At 56.8% G+C, this 17,627-nt stretch overlaps 2 protein-coding genes across 9 annotated transcripts; one reads left to right on the plus strand and one right to left on the minus strand.

The window, feature by feature from the left end:
* Window positions 1-1,048: 1,048 nt before the first annotated feature.
* CHRD (chordin) lies at window positions 1,049-10,301 on the minus strand. 4 transcript variants are annotated; one of them, XM_072752542.1, is made up of 23 exons: window positions 9,886-10,301; window positions 9,555-9,658; window positions 8,913-9,045; window positions 8,628-8,756; window positions 8,434-8,533; window positions 8,223-8,310; window positions 7,719-7,860; window positions 7,458-7,598; window positions 7,295-7,377; window positions 7,071-7,218; window positions 6,817-6,923; window positions 6,575-6,694; window positions 5,611-5,767; window positions 5,049-5,269; window positions 4,489-4,602; window positions 3,892-4,164; window positions 3,709-3,802; window positions 3,536-3,592; window positions 3,149-3,252; window positions 2,592-2,694; window positions 2,012-2,166; window positions 1,743-1,842; window positions 1,049-1,513 (listed from the first exon to the last, which is right to left on the minus strand). In XM_072752542.1, exons 1-23 carry the CDS (start codon window positions 10,031-10,033, stop codon window positions 1,458-1,460), a joined length of 2,877 nt encoding a protein of 958 aa, XP_072608643.1. In that variant the 5' UTR covers window positions 10,034-10,301; the 3' UTR covers window positions 1,049-1,457. The 4 variants fall into 4 exon arrangements, with proteins under 4 accessions (XP_072608643.1, XP_072608642.1, XP_072608640.1 ...); XM_072752541.1 differs by having other exon boundaries at window positions 1,049-1,510; window positions 8,913-9,042; window positions 9,886-10,173; XM_072752539.1 differs by having other exon boundaries at window positions 8,913-9,042; window positions 9,886-10,126.
* Window positions 10,302-11,387: 1,086 nt separating this feature from the next.
* On the plus strand, window positions 11,388-17,627 carry THPO (thrombopoietin). 5 transcript variants are annotated; one of them, XM_072752545.1, is made up of 7 exons: window positions 11,388-11,507; window positions 13,363-13,457; window positions 13,557-13,714; window positions 13,968-14,095; window positions 14,383-14,469; window positions 16,336-16,503; window positions 16,738-17,627. In XM_072752545.1, exons 3-7 carry the CDS (start codon window positions 13,702-13,704, stop codon window positions 17,398-17,400), a joined length of 1,059 nt encoding a protein of 352 aa, XP_072608646.1. In that variant the 5' UTR covers window positions 11,388-11,507; window positions 13,363-13,457; window positions 13,557-13,701; the 3' UTR covers window positions 17,401-17,627. The 5 variants fall into 5 exon arrangements, with proteins under 5 accessions (XP_072608646.1, XP_072608649.1, XP_072608645.1 ...); XM_072752544.1 differs by lacking the exon at window positions 11,388-11,507 and adding an exon at window positions 12,117-12,255; XM_072752547.1 differs by lacking the exon at window positions 11,388-11,507 and adding an exon at window positions 12,117-12,255 and having other exon boundaries at window positions 16,750-17,627.

Below are 17,627 nucleotides of genomic sequence, written 5' to 3' on the forward strand. Positions count from 1 at the left end.
TCCAGCCAGCCTTCCCTACTCCCCCTGGCCATTCGGCAGCATATCACATCATTGAAACCCTTGGCCACACTCTTCCTCAGACTTCTCCCTGCCTTCCCTTTCAAACCAGCTCCTGGAATCCTACCCCAGTCAGAGTGCCTTTCTGACTAATGTGTGCCAGGCACAGAGCTACGGGAGTCACACGTTCTGATCAAATCTTGTGAGGGAAATACTAGTTTTACAGAAAGGAAACAGGGACTCCTGAAGGTTAAATACCTCAACCAGTTAACAGTGGAACTGGAGCTTCCAGGGGCCAAGACAATAATTTCTTAAGCACGCATGGCATGCCTCACCCTAAACAAGAAGGCTATGATTGCCCTTTCCTGGTACTCGACTAGGTCACAAAATTCCATATTCACTTAATCCCATACTGTTTATACAGCAGATAGATCTGCAGGTACATATATTGCTAGCTCGCTATCCTGACACTCCTTTCCCTCATGCCCCTGAGCTCTGGGCATGCCCAGTTGCTGCTGGCAGGAAGGGGGGTGGGGTGTAGGGAGAGGTCCTATCTTATTCCATACATCACTTGGTCCCAAGATAAGCTCAGCCAAGAACTGGGCAAGGGCCAAGTCCACTCTGATCCAGATTTGCCCCAGAACTGGTCCAGAACACAATTCATTTCCAGAAAAGAATAACAGAGATGTGGTTGCCTCACTTGAGACAGAAGAAGATAAGAGGCTGGGGGCACTTTTGTTTCTCTTTTTGGAGCCACTTCAAACATGGGGTCAGCAGAATGCCAGCCATGCATAGGCCAGTGGAAACCACACTTGCTTCGGCCTGCCTGAGTTCTTCAGGCTCTGGCCCATCTCAGGGACAGTCTCAGGCCCCACTGCGGAATCCCAGCAGCCAACAACCGTGCTGCCCCTCTCCCTCTCCCTCTCCTGGTCTTTGCACGCTCCCCAAGGCTCAGAGAGAAAAGTCCCTAGAGCCAGGGCTCCACTCTCAGACCTTCTCCACTGGGGCCCACTCAGGTCCCTGGTCACAAAGACAACTTTTAGCACCGAGCTTGAAAAAAAAAAAAGTTTTAATAAATACAAAAATCTCCAATAATGACTCTGCTCAGCTCAGGGGCAGCAGGAGTGAAGTGGGGGGGGACCCTTGGTGCTGAGTGAGGATAAATTAAAAATCCCAACAAGCCAGTGACATTATGTACAGAAAGAAAGGGGTTGGGCTTCCAGGGCAGAGGCTGGAGGGTGATGGGGCAGGAGCCGGAGTGGCCATGGCCTTGGTCTGCCCTGGCTGCCCCTTCCCCTTGTGGAGTTGTGGTTCCCAGAGGTAGTGGGGGGAGGGAGAAGAGGCAGAAAAGAGGAGCCAAAGGCACTGGGTTTCCCACAGGAGAATGCAGGGTCCTTGGCGCCACTCCTTCCCCCAGCCCAGGCCCCGTCCTCTTGGTCATGCGGTCTTCTGGAGGCTCCCTAGGAGCCTTCGGCTTCTTTCTCCAGCTCTGGAACTGTCCTGGTCTCTGGGGCTGCTGGAGGCAGAAGGGAGTCAATTTTGGAGCCATGTGACCTTAGTCTAGCTGCCTAACTCCTCTGAGCTTCAGAAATCTCATTTGTAAAGCAAAAGCAATCGATACCAAGTCTACAAGGCTGCTGTGTGGTGGAATGGAATGGCACTCGTGAAGCAGATGGCATGGCTCCTGGCAGGCAGCGGGTGCTGCCTTCCCTCCCCAGGCACCTACCGACAGCCCCCTTACTTACCCCGCCGAGATGCGCAGTGGGAGCAGCAGCGACTCTCCTTCCCTGGGCCGCAAGACAGTGGCAGTGAACAGTCATCCCGCTCACAGTGGGGTACCCCTGCCTGGTGCAGGACAGACCAGATTTTGAGGGTACCCACAGGCACAGAGACACAGCAGTCTTCAGCCCCTTCAGGGAAGCCCTCTCCCAGGAGCCTGCCCTCCCTGGAAAGGTCTCCCATTCTGGGCCAGGCCCCCAATACCCACCTCACACAAAGCACACTCCCCACTCACCCCACATCTGCAGGTGATACAGCTCATCTCCCCAAAGGGAGGCACCGAGGGGTGCCAGCTCTGGCTCTCTGGGAACCACTGCCCTGCAAAACGGCAGCCCCGGGGCCCATCGGCCTGCATGGGGTCCCCCAACTGGGGGTGGGCTCCTGACCCCACTGTTGGGGGGGAGGGAAGGGAAGAAGAGTTCAGCAGATGTGAGTCCTGTGAGGGACACCAGGGTTTTGTCTTTGAATCTCCAACACCTAGCAGTTTCTGCCACTTAGTAGGTGACACATTTAGATGAGAGGATGGATGGACGGATGGACGGATGGATGGATGAATAGTTGGATGGCTGGATTGAATTAAGGCAGGGAGAGAGGGGGGATAGATGGAAAGGGCAGAAACTGGAACCCATTATAGCCCTCTAATAAATACATGCACCTTCTTTCCAAATGCAGGCTAGGCACGGAACGATGCTCAGTGAATGTTGAATGAGCTGAGAATTCCCTTCTGTCCACCCTCACCACACATCCCCTCACCCAGGACAAGGCAATGGGGCACCTCATCTGCCCCAAGAAGCCTCAGTGCCCACCCCCCTCACCTGGACACTGTTTGCAGCAGTCAGTGGGGTTGGCACGGATGGGCTGGGCACAGGCCAGCCGAGGACAGTGCACCTTCTCACAGTGCACCTCTCCAGTGCCCCCCTGCAGGGATCCATTGAAGGAGGGTGTCAGAAAGGAAGGGGAGCCTCCTGCAACCTCCCTTTCCTTTTCCATCCCTCAAATGTCATATTTCAATGACCTTTCACTCAGAGGCCCTGGACTGGTGCTTTATATACCTGAACTCAAATGCTCATGGTAGCCCTGCAATGTAGATGCTCTCCTATCTGCTTATAGGAGTGGAAAGGGAAGTTCGGGGAGCAACAGAAAATGCCAGGGCTATATGGAGCGAGTCAGCGAGCAAAGCCAGAAATCACACCCACGTCAGCCCTTCCCTTTTCCTGCAGGAAGCTGACTCTCAAAGCTCAAAGGACTTTTCACAGTGTTCTCATCCTTGAGCCTTCTGCACCAAGGCTGAGCTCTCCTCTTCTGGCAGCCCCCTCCCCATTTCTGCGGACCCTGCTGGGTTATGGCACCAGAGAGGATTGGGCAGCCATACCTTGCAGGTGCAGACAGCACACTTAATTAAGCCAAATGGGGGCACGACGGGGTGCCACCGGGTACCCGCTGCCCGCCAGCTCCGGTCACCATCAAAATAGCAGCCTGGGGGGTGGGGAGGGACAGTGCCCAGCTGCATGAGTACTGAGCTCATTGGCTGGGCCCACAATCAGGGCTGCAGTCTCAGGACAACCCCACACTAGTCTAACCCCAGGGCCCATTTGTGGACCAGTGACTCAAATGAAGCCTAACATGTCATTTGGAATCTGTGCCCCTCAGCCTCCCTCTACCCTCTCCCCATATATAGTCTCACCCTTTTGTTCCTTTCCTGGTCCCACCCAACAGCTCCCCTGGATTCCCCACCCTTGCTCGCAGACTTCCAGCTCACCCTCTCCAGGGTCTCTGGTTCGTGACAGCCCTGGCAGGTCTCTGACATCTTGTTTCTCTGTGGACCCAAAGAAAGAGTGAAGGCAGAGGAAGACCACCCCCCTTCCCTCCCTAGAGACTTCATGCTACACGGTGGACCTTCCACTACATCCTGTACTCAGGCAGGACCCTCACCTGGGCACACAGGGCAGCACTGGTCCGGTGCCTGTACGGGGGTGGGACAGCTGGGTGGCGGGCACACCACCGGATCACAAATCACCGTGCGCTTCTGCAAAGAGAGGTGGGGGCTGGGGGGTTGACTGGGACCCTTGCCCCAAACCCAGACTTCAGTGCGCCCTTCCACCAGCGGAGCCCTACCTGGCAGGTGCAGAGCGAACAGAGCGGGTCATAGTTAGGCGCCCAGCGGGCCCCATGGGGGCGCTGCTGCCCCTCGAAGAAGCAGGTGTTGGGGTCTCGGGGCCGCCCAGGGCCGCCCGGTTTGGCAGGGGCGGGGGCGTCGGGGCCGAGCACAGCGGGCACCGCGGGCAGCGCAGCTGCCGCTGCATCCGGAGACCCGGGCGTCCACGCTCCCTCGGCCCCCGCCGCCGCCAGGCGCAGGCCGCCCACCTCGCACTGGTTGGCGATGTGCACCTGGGAGGAGAGGCGGGTTGAGGCAGCGCCTGGGCTCCCCCTTGCGTCTCCACCAGCCACGGCCAGCCCGCCTGCCGGAAACACCTCGACCTCTGAGCACCCCCACACCAGGGAAGATGCTAATAGCAGCAGCAATCACCCCCAACAACCAGGGACAGGATGGTCTGCTGCCAGCCTGGTCATGAACCTTCTCTGGCCTCATGCTCCCAACCAGCCAGGGAATGTGATACTACCACTCCCAAGGCTCAGAGAGAGCAAGTGACTCGGGCAAGAGCACCCAGCCGGACTCTGAACCACCCCTAGCGGGCCACACCGCCTGCCTACCTGCCCGCGGAGCTCCCCTTGGGGGCTCCCCTTGGTGGTGATCAGGAGGGAGGCAGTGCCCTGTGCCAGGTGCCGCAGCAGCTCTGGCTCCAGGTCCTTGACCACTCCCTGGGCCTGTATGAGACAGGATAAGGGGTAGAAACAAGGCGTTCTAGGGCTGTGCCCACCATTCTCAATTCACAGCCGAGAAACTGAGACATGGGAAGGTTAAATAAAGTCTTCAGGGAATTGAAGCCCACTAGCCGTGGTGTCAGGTCTCTCTGACTTCCGAGTCTGATAGCCCACCCCATCTGAGGAGGCTTGCGTCATCCCACCCACTCCTCTGGAGGTCTAGGACATCACATACTATCTAAGAGAGCCCGCCAGACAGGGATGCAGGAAAGGAGGATGGATACTAGGAGGCTGGGTCAGATTCATAGCCAGGTGGCCTGACTCCCGAGCCCGTGTCAGCTGTGCCGTGCCAGGCTACCAGCTCTCTGCTTCCCCCGCCACAGGCCTGCACAGCTCTTCATGCTAACAAGCAGATCTTTTCCAAGCTGCCTCCACCAACACGTCCTCACCTCTGGGCCATAGAATCCCTTCAGCAGCCGCCGGGGCCCTGGCATCCCAGGAGGCCCGAGGAGGTGGGCAGTGACAGTGCCCTGTTCTGAGCCACCAAGCCCAGCCAGCAACACTTCATAATGCAGGTGACAGTGAGTGTCCAGGGAGAGCCAGGCATGTCCTGCTGCCTGGCTCTGCACAGGGGGTAACACCAAGGCTCCTGCCAGGGGCACGGGCAGTGCTGGATCCAGATAGAAGAGAGGCGACAGCTGAGGAGGTGGCCTAGAGCAGCCACTCCCTTCATCCCGGTATTCCCCATCTCCCCCAACACGCATTCCACAGACAGGCAGACACTGTCCATAGGCCCAGGCCTGGGGGGCAGCAAGTTTTAGACTCCTGTACCATGGCATCAGAGTCCCCCAGCAGGGCCAGGCTATACATCCCCACCTTCTCCAGATGCCAACCTGGAGCTCAGGCACAGAGAAAGACACACCAGGCCCTGGCCCCCTGGCCCCATTCCTCCCATGCTTGAGTCACAGATTAGAGGACACTGGAGTGCAGGCAACCCCCCGGGGCACTCACTATCATGGCGTGCACTGTGTCCACTGTAGGGCAGGGCAGCCACATGCCCCCGCAGTTCTCCATCTGGAAAGTCCTTGGTGCCCACATTCAGGAACAGCTCATTCTGCAGCAGCATGTGAGCCCCTCGGGCACCCAGTCCAGGGCAGACACCCACAGCCTGGGGAGGGGAGGGCAGGGAAGGATGAGCCCTGGCTGCAGCCTGCTAGATTCCAGATGAACCCTTCTCAGCTTTCCCACAAGCCCAAGATTCTGAACGCCTTTCCATGCTTTGTGCACTCGTTACGCCCAAAGCACACATGCATAACTGAGTAAGAACCTCGCAAGGCCTGGTCAAGTCCCTCCTCTGCCACTTCCTACCTATGTAACAGTCTTAACCTCTCTGATCCTTCACTTCATCATCTATAAAATGAGAACCATGGGGCGCCTGGGTGGCTCAGTGGTTGAGCATCTGCCTTCGCCTTGGGTTGTGATCCCCGGGTCCTGGGATGCAATCCCACATCAGGCTCCCTGCAGGGAACCTGCTTCTCCCTTTGCCTATGTCTCTGCTTCTCTCTCTGTGTCTCTCATGAATAAATAAATAAAATATTTTTTAAAAACAGGAACCATGAAGGCCAAAAATAATATGAGAAAGGCAATCGGTACAGTATGTAGCACATAGAAAGGCTCAGTGAGTGGCACTTGTTGCTGACACATTTATAGTTATGTGGTCTCCCTGTTCAACTCCTCCTCCATTTGATGTACGGTTGCTGAGGACAGGGGCACATCTGCTTTTCTTCGTATTCCAGTCCCTAGCCTGAGGCTCACCAAAAATGTGTCCAGGAAATCAATGTGCCAGTGAGAGAACCTGGTAGTGAGTGAATGATTCTCAACAGCTCTGCTTGTCCAACCTGGCTTTCCACGCCCCTGCATTATTATTAGCTCTGGTGCACGGACCCTGTGGCCTGGCTCTGCCTGAAGCACTCACCATGTGTCCTCCCGGCTGGAGTCCAGCCATGTGGCACAGGACAGTACGCTGGTTTCTCCTCTGAGGCTTGGTCTCCAGCGTCATGGCCACCACCTCACTGCCTGTACCTACCACTTGCACCTGGCGGGCAGGGTTGGAGAGGGCAAATTGGAGTGGTAGAGAAGGCCTGAGGCCTGAACCCTGCAGGCTAAAGCCCCACCCTATCCTGCTGCCCTCTCCCTTCTTCAGCCCCTGACTCTTACCTGGTAGATCAGGGAGCCATTTCCTAGCAGTGTGAGGCTGGCTGAGCCGGCTGCACCCGTCTGAACTGGAACCAGGGCATCAGCCCCACAAAGGACACTTTGCAGGACTGCAGAGGGACAGAAAGGTGGCAGTGGGCTTGCCTCACAGCCATTCATACCCCAGGCCCCCAGGATTCCTCCCATACCCACCCTGGCCACTTGTCTGTGCCTCTCGGTTGTGTGTGCCCAGGGTGCCAGGCCCCACCCTGCCTCACCATCACAGCTCTGCCTGGCAGCAATGTGTCCACTGATGCGCAGCCCTGGCCCACCTGCCCTCTCCAGGGCCATCTGTAGCTCCCCCAGCACCAGCCAGTCCATCTCCTGGGCTGTCAGGTTGGGCAGGACCTCAGCAAAGCCTGGCTCCTGGAGACAGAGCAAGGTATGGTGGGTGCAGCAAGAGGCCAGAGCAGGGGGCAGCAAGAGCCAGCCCCTCACTCACCTGGACTGAGGCATTGGCCTGCAGCTCTCGCAGTAGCTGCCCCTGGTGTAGAATCTGGAGCCGCAAGGGAACCTGGGTTGGTCCTGCAATGGCCACGCATGTGGATGCCTCAGAGAGAGAGGTGCTCTCCTTACTCTCCTCACACCTGCCCCATCCCACTTACCCCCACTCCTGGATTCCAGCAGTCCACGGAAGAGCAACAAAAAATGCAAGGAGTCCTCTGTGTCACTGAGAGTGAGTAGGGCAATGCCCCCCATGCCAGGCTGGGGGGGGCCTTCTAGGGTCAGGATGGCACTGAAGGTCTCTGGCGGAGGGAGGACCAGGAGAGCCCATCAGAAAGTCCCCAGTGGAGTGGGACCACTCCATTCCTGGGGATAGAGAAGACTCAGAACTTCACACCCAGGGACCCATGTGCTCCCCTCACCTGCAGCCAGGGCCCGGTGTCGGATGAGAGGCCCCCAGACCTCCCCTGAAGGGTGAGTGGGTGTCACAAGTGCCACGTGCAGCTGTTCAGCCCTAAGGAGCCGCAGAGACAACCGAGGCACTGCCCGCCACACCCCACAGACCTGGAGCAGAGAGACAGGAAGGCCCTACTTAGACAGCATGAAACACTGGCCAGCAGGGAGGCCCAGCTGTGGTGAGGAAGGACTATGGGAAGGGGCCCCCAAGCCCTCCTAGGAAGCTCAAGAAGGGGCCTTGGAACCAGATGCTGGGGTCCAAATCCTGGCTCAACCACTTACTAGCTGTGTGACCTTGAGCAAATCACATTCTGCTACTGAGCCTCAGTTCCCTCATCTGTAAAACGGGCATCATAATGTCAGTGCCTTCCTCTCACTGGGCTGTTATGAGGACCAAAGGAAGCAATGCAGAACACACTCCCAGTACAATGCCCAGACTGGATAAGCACTCATAAATGGCATCATCTCACCAGGCCATCTTGAGTGGGGGCTGCAGGGTGTTCAAACAGGACGCTGCCAGCAGAGTCTGAGAAGCGGATTCGAGTAGGGCGGTCCAGCCTGGGAATGAAGGTCGTGTGAGCATGGGCTCTGAGCCTAGTCCAGGAGCAGCTCCATCAGCCTCTCCCAACTCTCCTTCCCCAGTCCCCAGCTGACCCCTCCTCCCACCTTCCCCTTTCTCACAGCCTGTAGGAGATGGAGAAACGCAAGCTGGAGCGCAGCAGAGAGACTCGGGCCCGAGCCACGGCCTGCGACCTCGGCCCTGTCAGCAGCGCCACAAAGTCTGCGAGGAAAAGATGTCCCGAGTACCGTCACCCACTGCAGCAGGCAGCCCGGGCCGAAACCACGAATCCAGCTGCTGCCTGGCCCCTGCCTACCCGTGTAGCCATCTCCACGCGACCGATCCTCGGAGCCCGGCTCCCCGCGGTCGCTGTAGCTGCGGTGCTCTGGGTCCCGCGGATACTCGAAGGCCAGGCCCGTCGTCTGCCTCTCGGCACCGCTGCGCTCTAAGCCGGGCAAAAGGGAAACACGGGCTTCGGCTGGGCACTCGGAGAGCCAGCTGGCGGTTCCATCTGCTCCGTCCGCCCCAGCCGCCCAGCCGCGTGGCGCAGGACCAAGTATCACTGCCCTGCGGTGCTCCCCTCACTGCGAGCGGGTCTTACCCTGGGGGCAGGTCTGGCAGCAGTGTCCCGGCAGCTGACGCGGCTGCACGCAGGCCAGGGCTGGGCACTCGGGTTTGATGTTCTTGCAGCTGACCCTGCCCGGGCCCCTGGCGCGGCGACCCCACTGAGGCTGCTTGCGGGGAAGATGGGAAAAGCGAGTGAGTGCAAGACGCCAGTTGGTGGGACCCAGGGCGAGCCGGGGAGGGCCACGGGACCAGAGGGAGGTCATCCCATGGAGTGAGGACTGCTCTGCCTCTTACAAGCTGCGTGACCCTAGACAAACTACTTAACCTCTCTGGGCCTTAAGGTCCCTATCTGGAAAATGGGGGCAGTAATAGTGTGTAATTAGTAGGATTATTCTAGGAGTTAAGTGAGAGACCAAGGAAACCGCTGGCAAAGAGCCTGACACATAGTGGGTGATCAATAACAGTCAACACCTGAGACTTGAAGGGGGCGCTTCCTCCCCACTTTCTCCGCCAGAAGAAAAATATATATTATGTACACAAATGTATATATTTGTGTATATACCTGCAGGCTCGCTTCCTCCTCCTCAGCAGCGCCAGCCCACTCCGACATCCCGGACCGAGCGCTCCCCCACCCCCCAGGGCCCCGGCCAGATCCCCGGCAGTTGGATCCACTCACCGCCTCGCAGGCGCACAGCACGCAGCGCATCACCCCGAAGGGCTCCCCCAGGTCCGGGTGCCACGTCTCGTCCAAGGCATAGACCTTCCCGCCGAAGGAGCAGCCTGCGGGGACGGGCTTGGCTGGCGGCCGCTGTCCCACTCCCGCGGCGTGCCCGCCCTGGGCACCGCCCGCCGGCCCTGGGTGCCCCCGCACGACGCGCCTCCCGACCCCCGCCCGCCCCTCCGGGCCGCCCGCCGCGCTGAGCCACCTGCGCCCGGCGCCCCCTCCGGGCGGGCGCGGACTTGCCCCGAGCGGGACTCTGCCGCGCGCCCCCGGGGCGCCCACCTACCTGCCGCTCCGCGAATGGGCAGCGGCTCCTTCTCGGGCCGGATGGGCAGCGCCGGGGGCTCGGGGCCGGCGCCGTGGGCCGGCCGGCAGCCGAGCAGCAGCAGCCCGAGGAGCAGCAGCGGGGCCGGCGGGGCCGGGAGGCTCGGCATGACGCGAACGGGACAGCTGGGGAGGCGGGAGGGAGGAGGGAGCAGGAGAGGGAGGAGGGAGGTGGGAGGAGGGCCGGGCCGGGGGCGGTGCGGCGGGAGGGGGCCGGGGCCAGGGCCCGGGCAGTGCGGCGAGGGGCTCGTCGGGCGGCGGGAGTCGGCGCCGGGCCGGGCGGGGCGGGAGGAGCGGCCGGGAGGAGCGCGGGCGGGCGGGCGCTGACCCGGGCCGTACGCGGCTCTAGTGCCCTGGGCGCCGGCTCTGGCCCGTTTTATGCCCCGCGCCCGGCGCCCCGGCCGGGGGCCTCCTCCTCAGCAAACGGGGCGGCGGCGGCGGCTCGGCGAGGGGCCGGGCTGAGCCCGGGGGGTCCGGCCCAGCAGCAGCGGCCCGGATCGCGAGTGGGGGAGGGGAGGGAGGGGCTGGGACGGGGCAGGGGAGGAGGGAGGGGCTGGAGGGGAAGGGGGAGCCAAGGGGGTAGGGGGAGGGGAGGGACCAGGGGGCGCGAAGAGGGGAGGAGAGGCGGGTCTGGAGCCCCCCGCTGCTGGCGGCCACAGGGCGGCTGCACCGGGAGGTGCGTGTCCGGCCCAAGACGGGAGCCCCAGGCCAGGGAGGGGCAGAGGCTGGGCCTGAGGCCTGGGCCGGCCACTGGGCTAGTGCTCGGTTCCTGCCGGAAGGATGAAGACTCCTCTTTTAAGGATGACAACGTGCAGGAAAGGCCCGTCAACTGATCTCCCCTACCGTGGGCCCACAGCACCTCTCAAACCCCATACTACCCACACTCACTGCCTGGCCTGTGTCCCTACCTCTTGGCTGAGATCTTTCCTCACTCTACTCTTCCACGGGACAGGGACTTAGCCAGAAAGAGTCCCCTTTCAGTCTGCACCAGTATTTCTTTCCCTATCGGTAACCTGTCCGCAGGCCCATCCAACCATCATTGTCCCCAGCCTGACATCCTTTCTCACCCTCTTCCCATCACCCCTGGGGACCCTCTGCCTCTCCACCGCACCCCCAGCCTCCTTTGTCTTGGTTGCCTGGTCATGACTGCCTCCCTGTCCCCTCGCACACCCATTTGCCCACCAGCCTCCCAACCACCCCAGCACCCTCCTTCCTAATCTTGGGAGGCATCTTGTCTGGCTGAACTGGAGAATTCCGGGATCTAGGCCATACTCCTTAGCTGACAGCCCCATCCTTGGGAGGAGGGGAAGAACTGGGGTGGGGGTGATGGGAACAAGGTCAGGCCAGGAGGCCCCTGAGGACAGAGACTGTGAGGAGACTGGGACTGAGGGGAAAGCAAAGGAACTAGAGCCAGGGCCAAAGGAAGAGGGGGGCCAGCAGGAGGTATTTGCGGGGGAGGTTCAGCAGCTGTCTTTCCTAAGACAGGGACACATGGGCCTGGTTATTCCTCTTGTCACATATGGAGTGGTAGGAGATGGAAGAGGGAGAGAGAAAGGGCAAGCTCAGGAGAGCTCGGGCATGGAGGTAAGTGGCCTTAGCTGTCTGAGCCATTGGGCCCCCTGCAGAGGGGCACCTGAGCCCAGCCCAACCACCCCTAACATGCACCCCTCACCCTGCAGGCCTCTCAAAGAATCCAAGCCCTTTTCCCATGACACCGACCAATGACAGGGTCTTTCTAATACAGGCAATACTCACATTCCCACTGGGAAAGGGAGAATAAGACTTGATCCCTATGGGGTTATATGAGAGAAAGGCAGGAAAGCAAGAGCCCTGGTGGCTCTCAGCAGCAGGTGTGTTGTCCAGGAAAAGAAATTTGGCCAATCAGGAACTGAAAAACCCACCAATCTAAAACCAGAACCAGATCTCTGTGCCTCTTCTGCAGAAACAAAAAATGTCCTGCCAGATTTCTGTTAGGAAAAAAGACCTGCTCCCCTCCCATCCAAGGTTTCCCATCTCCTAGAAAAAGATGGATCCCCCTGTTGTAATCCTCCCTGCAGTGTGTGTGGGTGGAGGAGCTGGGCTCTGCTAGTGGACCATGGTCCAGGTAGGGGCTCCACGTTCAGTGCGGGTGGGAGGAGAAGCGTCACTTCCGGGAGCCTTCACCGGTATCTGGTGGCTCCCTGCTCTCTGATTGGGCAGAAGTGTCCTGGGGCAGGCCTGTGACCCTACTGCTGTGGAGGGGCTGTGCCCCAACACTACGTGTCTTCCTACCCATCGGATCCCCAGAGTGCTGCCTGCTATGCACCTGGGTCCTGGAGCCCTTCTCCACCCGGTGAGTGGCAAGCAGGGTTTGGAGTTAAATGAGGGTAGGAAGGACAGGAAAGAGGAATTGGGCTCCCAGCTGGGGGAGGGGCAGGCAAACTGGAACCTACAGGCACTGACCTTTGTCGAGAAGAGTGTAGCCTTCCCAGAATGGGAGGAGCAGGACAGAGCAGGGGTAGGGGGTGGGGTGCTGAGTTCTGAAGGACTGATCACAGATTTAGAGGAATACAGCACTGTCCTGGCTGGCCCTAAGGAAAGGGAACATGTGCCCAGGGAGAAAATGAGAAAGGTAGTGCATTTAGGGCCTAGGACGTATAGCATCAGGCTGGACACAGGCCCAATCCCCATTCGTACCCTGCCATTCCTAGCTAGCTTAAGGTTCTAAATCTCAGGACGGGAGAAGCTGGACCCAAGGAGAGAGGAGTGGGAGGAGGGTTCATGCATGTTGACAGACCTACAGGAAATCCCAATATTGAATCAGGTGCAGGCCTCTTTGCACGACTTGTCAAAGAAGGAGGAGGCCATGTGGGGGGTCCTGTGAGGAACTGGAAGGGGTCTGCAAAGGGGGCAGGGAGGAAGATGTGAGCTATGAGATGGATGCAGTGGGTGTTCAAGGCGAGGTAAGCCATGTAAGGTGGGTGAGGTGCCTCACTCAGCAGGTGCCCATTGCTAGGCAGCTTGCCTCAGGTGGGAAGCTCCAGGACTATTAGCCTCTCTCTTTGCCTTGGATAACCCACTATTTTAGAACTGGGAGTGCAAAGAAAAATTCCAAGAGGCTTATGGGTGGGGGTAAATGGAGAGAGAATGAGAGGTTAACTGCTCCCATACCACTTTCTCATAATCTTGTAATCGCCAACCCCTAGTAGTCCAGTTTTGTTTTTGCCCAAGTCTCCTCCCCAGCTCCACTCCCCAAGCTACCCCTCAACACATCACACAGATTTGCTAGCTCTCCTCCTCCTGACTCTATATCCTGCTTTTTAACCACTTCTCCAGGCTTATGCCACAATACTCCTATTCCCTCTCCTCATCCCATATTGTCTCCAACCAAAAAACCAAGGTTGCTCAGAATTTGAGGCCAATGAATGTGTGTGTGTGTGTGTACATATTCTGTCCACAGCCCCGCATCAGAGTCACTGAGGAACCCTAACAAAGAGGAGACACTATATGCTGCAGTCACAAGGAGACCCAGGAGCAGAGCTTCAGCAGTTCCAGGTTGGTCAGCATCTCATGCCCTCCCAGCAGCTGTTCCCCTCACCAGGCAGCCTTTTCCTTGACACCTGATTAAATGTTCATTATTCCTGTCACTTGCAGGATAGATTCCAGATCCTCTTCCTCAGCCCACCTGTGCCCCACTGTGCAAGGAGTGCCAGAGCCCAAACCGCCTCCATGGCCCCAGGAAGGATTCAGGGGAGAGGCCCCAACCAGGGAGCCACTCCTACCAGACAGCCCGGCCAGAATGGAGCTGACTGGTAAGAAACACCTGAGGGCCCTAAGGCCTAATCAAAACCTGGTTAAAGAGGAAAGACAAAGAGGAGGTGCTGCTGCCGGGTGGGTGGGTGGGTGGTGGGGAGGACAGCGGGAACCCAATCTCCAGGAATAAGGCTTCTGAAAGGCAAATTCCCTGGATTTCAGGTCTGGGTCCTAAATGGGAATTCCTAGACTAGCACCTGACAATGATTTCTTCCTTATCCACTCTTTCAACCTCACTTCTTCTCACCTAAGAGCTGCTCCTCGTGGTCATGCTTCTCCTAACTGCAAGACTGGATCCATGCCTCCCAGCTCCTCCTGCCTGTGACCCCCGTCTCCTAAATAAAATGCTTCGTGACTCCCATGTCCTTCACAGCAGATTGGTGAGAATCTCCTGGCACTCTACCCTCTATCCATTAACTGGTTAGATACCCTTCCATCACTTCCTCTCATTCCCTGACCCAATCACTGTTCTTCCCATATTGTCCACCTCCCCATCACCACTCCTTGACAAGGATTACGATTTGCAATCATAATCAAGTCCACTTTTAAAAGCTCTAGTCTGGGTATACAAGCCTATCCTGGTCAGTGGGTCACCATACCCTCCCCTCCTCTTTATTTGAGATCCCTTCTCCACCCCACCCACCCCACCATCCATCTTTTTCAATAGAGCCAGTGTCCAGACGTTTACCCTTTGTCCACACCCGTCCTGCTGCCTGCTGTGGACTTTAGCTTGGGAGAATGGAAAACCCAGAAGGTAAGTAAGCCATCGCTTCCTTGGCCTCCCTAAATCCTGTCTTCATCAGTTTCCTCCTACTTTCCATGGATTCTTCAAAATTCCTGAGCTCCCTAAAAATATCTCCTCTTCTGCATGGCAACCCTAACCCAATCTACATTCTGCTGTGATGATATCCTCTAGACAAGATGGCTTGCTGTCCCAGTATGTTCAAAGCTGACCACCAAGAAAAGCTAGATGGAAGTCTCCCATGGCCATGCCATTGACCTATTCCTGTGCAAAGTTCTTAAGTTGGCATGAAGAAGTAAGACTGACCTGTCATCCTCAGATGACACAAAACTGGGAAGCACAGCTAAAATAACAAAAGACAGGATCGAGATTCAAATTGCTGAAAGGCTATATCAAAAACAAAGTAAAGGGATCCCTGGGTGGCGCAGCGGTTTAGCGCCTGCCTTTGGCCCAGGGCACGATCCTGGAGACCTGGGATCGAATCCCACATCGGGCTCCCGGTGCATGGAGCCTGCTTCTCCCTCTGCCTGTGTCTCTGCCCCTCTCTCTCTCTGTGTGACTATCATAAATAAATAAATTAAAAAAAAAAAAAGTAAAATTTAACACAGATACAAAAAATTCTACATTTACTCAAAGTAATCGAGTAAAGTCCTATTCCAGCTTTCAAGCCACGATGCTCCCACTTCCCTTATGTAAGCTTGTGGGCCTAGAACTGGAAAAAGATTTGGGAGGACTGAGTTGACCTCAAACTTAGCATGTCACACTATTAAAGCAGCTATTTTAAAAGCTAGTGATTCTAGGGACACCTAGGTGGCTCAGCAGTTGAGCGTCTGCCTTCGGCTCAGGGCATGATCCTGGAGTCCCAGGATCGACTCCCACATCGGGCTCCCTGCATGGAGCTTGCTTCTCCCTCTGCCTATGTCTCTGCCTCTGTGTGTGTATGTGTCTCCCATGAATAAATAAAATCTTTTTTAAAAATAAATAAATAATAAAAGCTAGTGATTCTAGGTGGCTTTAGATGTTTAGCAACCACCTCATAGAAATATTCCTAAAAAACTTTTCTCTAAGTGGCCTGCACTTAACAGTACTGAAGGAGTACTAGATATCCTCCTCTAGATACATTGCTGATTTATTCAGAGGGCCATATAAAACTAGCATGTGTCCAGAAGGAAGAAGCAATCTGAACAGTGAGAGGATAGAAAACATGTTATGTGACGAATGGCAAAAAAAAAAAAAAAAAAAAAAAAAAGCCCATCTGATTAGTTTTGATTAGTTTGGATGAAAGTGATAGTCTTATGGTATAGCTGGAAGTGCTTTAGTCTGAGGCTCAGGAAACCTCCTGGGAGGTCAGCTCTTCTCCCCTCAAGATCCCTAGAATCCCCCTTTTTCCCCTCAGGTCTTCTAGGAAAACTGGGCCAGGGACAAAGGGCAGTTCCTAGGGATCCCTTGCAGTGCCAACTCTGCCATTTATCAGGAAGCCTCTCTTCATCATCTTTATGATCTCTCTGATGGTCTCATCTCTACGTTAAATTTTTTAAAATCCTACGATCCTAAGATTTTGTTCCAGAAAGGTAGACTGGCAGCACAGGAAATGAGAGGTAGCACAGATTTCAGCATAGGGTAAGGAGGAGAAAGAACTCTTCTGACTGAAATTAAGTGTAAGACCAGGCTGGGTTACCGGACACTGGAGTTGTTCAAGCAGAGGCCGATGACCAATTGTCGGGAGACTGTGAAGGAATTCCTGTGCTGGGTGGGACCTTGGTCCTGTCCAATTCTCAGCTCCTATGATTCATTCCACTGGCTACTCCTCTGGGCTCCCCACCCGTTATTAGCATGCCCTTTGAAGCAAGCCGCTTCTCCCTTCCATCTCTTTTACAGGAGCAGACCAAGGCACAGGACGTTTTGGGAGCTGTAGCCCTTCTCCTGGATGGCGTCCTGGCAGCGCGGGGACAACTGGGACCCTCCTGCCTCTCTTCCCTTCTGGGACAGCTTTCTGGACAGGTCCGCCTCCTCCTTGGGGCCCTGCAGGGCCTCCTTGGAACCCAGGTAAGTCCTGAGTCAACAGGACTATACAGAAACTGTCCTTTGCTGACTCAGTCCCTTTAGAAGACCTGAGGGAAGACAGGAGAATTATGGGAATCATAAGGGTAGTAGCACAGCTGACCAACTAAGGAGTGCTCTCTCCCAGCCATGGGTGCCGGTGACTTATCTTTCCCTGGAGATGTGGGAGCATGATATCTGGCCCAGGTCTCTGGCCTCAGGCCCATCCTCTGCCCTCAGCTTCCTCCACAGGGCAGGACCACAACTCACAAGGATCCCAATGCCATATTCCTGAGCTTCCAACAACTGCTCCGAGGAAAGGTGCGCTTCCTGCTGCTTGTAGCAGGGCCCACCCTCTGTGCCAAGCAGAGCCAACCCACTACAGCTGTCCCAAGCAATACCTCCCTATTCCTCACACTGCGCAAGCTCCCAAACAGGACTTCTGGATTGTTGGAGACAAACTCCAGCATCTCAGCCAGAACTACTGGCTCTGGACTTCTGAAGAGGCTGCAGGGATTCAGAGCCAAGATTCCTGGTCTGCTGAACCAAACCTCCAGGTCCCTAAAACAAACCCCTGGACACCTGAGCAGGACACATGGACCCTTGAATGGAACTCATGGACTCCTTCCTGGACTCTCACTCACGGCCCTAGGAGCCCCAGACATCCCTCTAGGAACTTCAGATATGGACGCCCTGCCACCCAACCTCTGGCCCAGATACTCTCCTTCCCCAGTCCATCCTCCTCCTGGGCAATACACACTCTTCTCCCCTTTACCCACCTCGCCCATCCCCCAGAACCCGCTCCAACCTCCACCTCCTGACCCCTCCGCCACAGCCAACTCTACCAGTCCTCTTCAAATTGCAGCCCACCCTCACTTCCAGAATCTGTCTCAGGAGGAGTAAGGTACTCTAGCCCTGCCACCATCAGCACTGTCTCCATTGTAAAGTTCCCTTTCCAGGAGGGGAGGCCCTGGGAGTCAAGTTTTACCAGATTTCCTGCTTTTACCTGAAACCCAAAGCCCTGCTAAAGGGGGATACACGGGACAGAAAAGGGGATTTTTCACTGTATATTGTAAAACTTCAGAAGCTATTTTTTTTTAAGCTATCAATAATATTCAGCAGAGCAGCTA

This window comes from Vulpes vulpes, chromosome 3 (genome assembly GCF_048418805.1).
Source record: "Vulpes vulpes isolate BD-2025 chromosome 3, VulVul3, whole genome shotgun sequence".
Classification (NCBI taxonomy): domain Eukaryota; kingdom Metazoa; phylum Chordata; class Mammalia; order Carnivora; family Canidae; genus Vulpes; species Vulpes vulpes.

What these genes read in the sequence shown, in the direction of transcription:
- CHRD (XM_072752542.1), bottom strand. Translation starts at nt 10,033, where the DNA reads ATGCCGAGCCTCCCGGCCCCGCCGGCCCCGCTGCTGCTCCTCGGGCTG. An exon ending in CTGCTGCAAACAGTGTCCAG is followed by an intron (nt 2,167 to 2,591) that starts GTGAGGGGGGTG and finishes CCCCCCCAACAG; the next exon opens with TGGGGTCAGGAGCCCACCCC. An exon ending in GTATCACCTGCAGATGTGGG is followed by an intron (nt 1,843 to 2,011) that starts GTGAGTGGGGAG and finishes GTCCTGCACCAG; the next exon opens with GCAGGGGTACCCCACTGTGA.
- THPO (XM_072752545.1), top strand. An exon ending in ATGTCCTTCACAGCAGATTG is followed by an intron (nt 14,096 to 14,382) that starts GTGAGAATCTCC and finishes CTTTTTCAATAG; the next exon opens with AGCCAGTGTCCAGACGTTTA. An exon ending in GAGAATGGAAAACCCAGAAG is followed by an intron (nt 14,470 to 16,335) that starts GTAAGTAAGCCA and finishes TCTCTTTTACAG; the next exon opens with GAGCAGACCAAGGCACAGGA.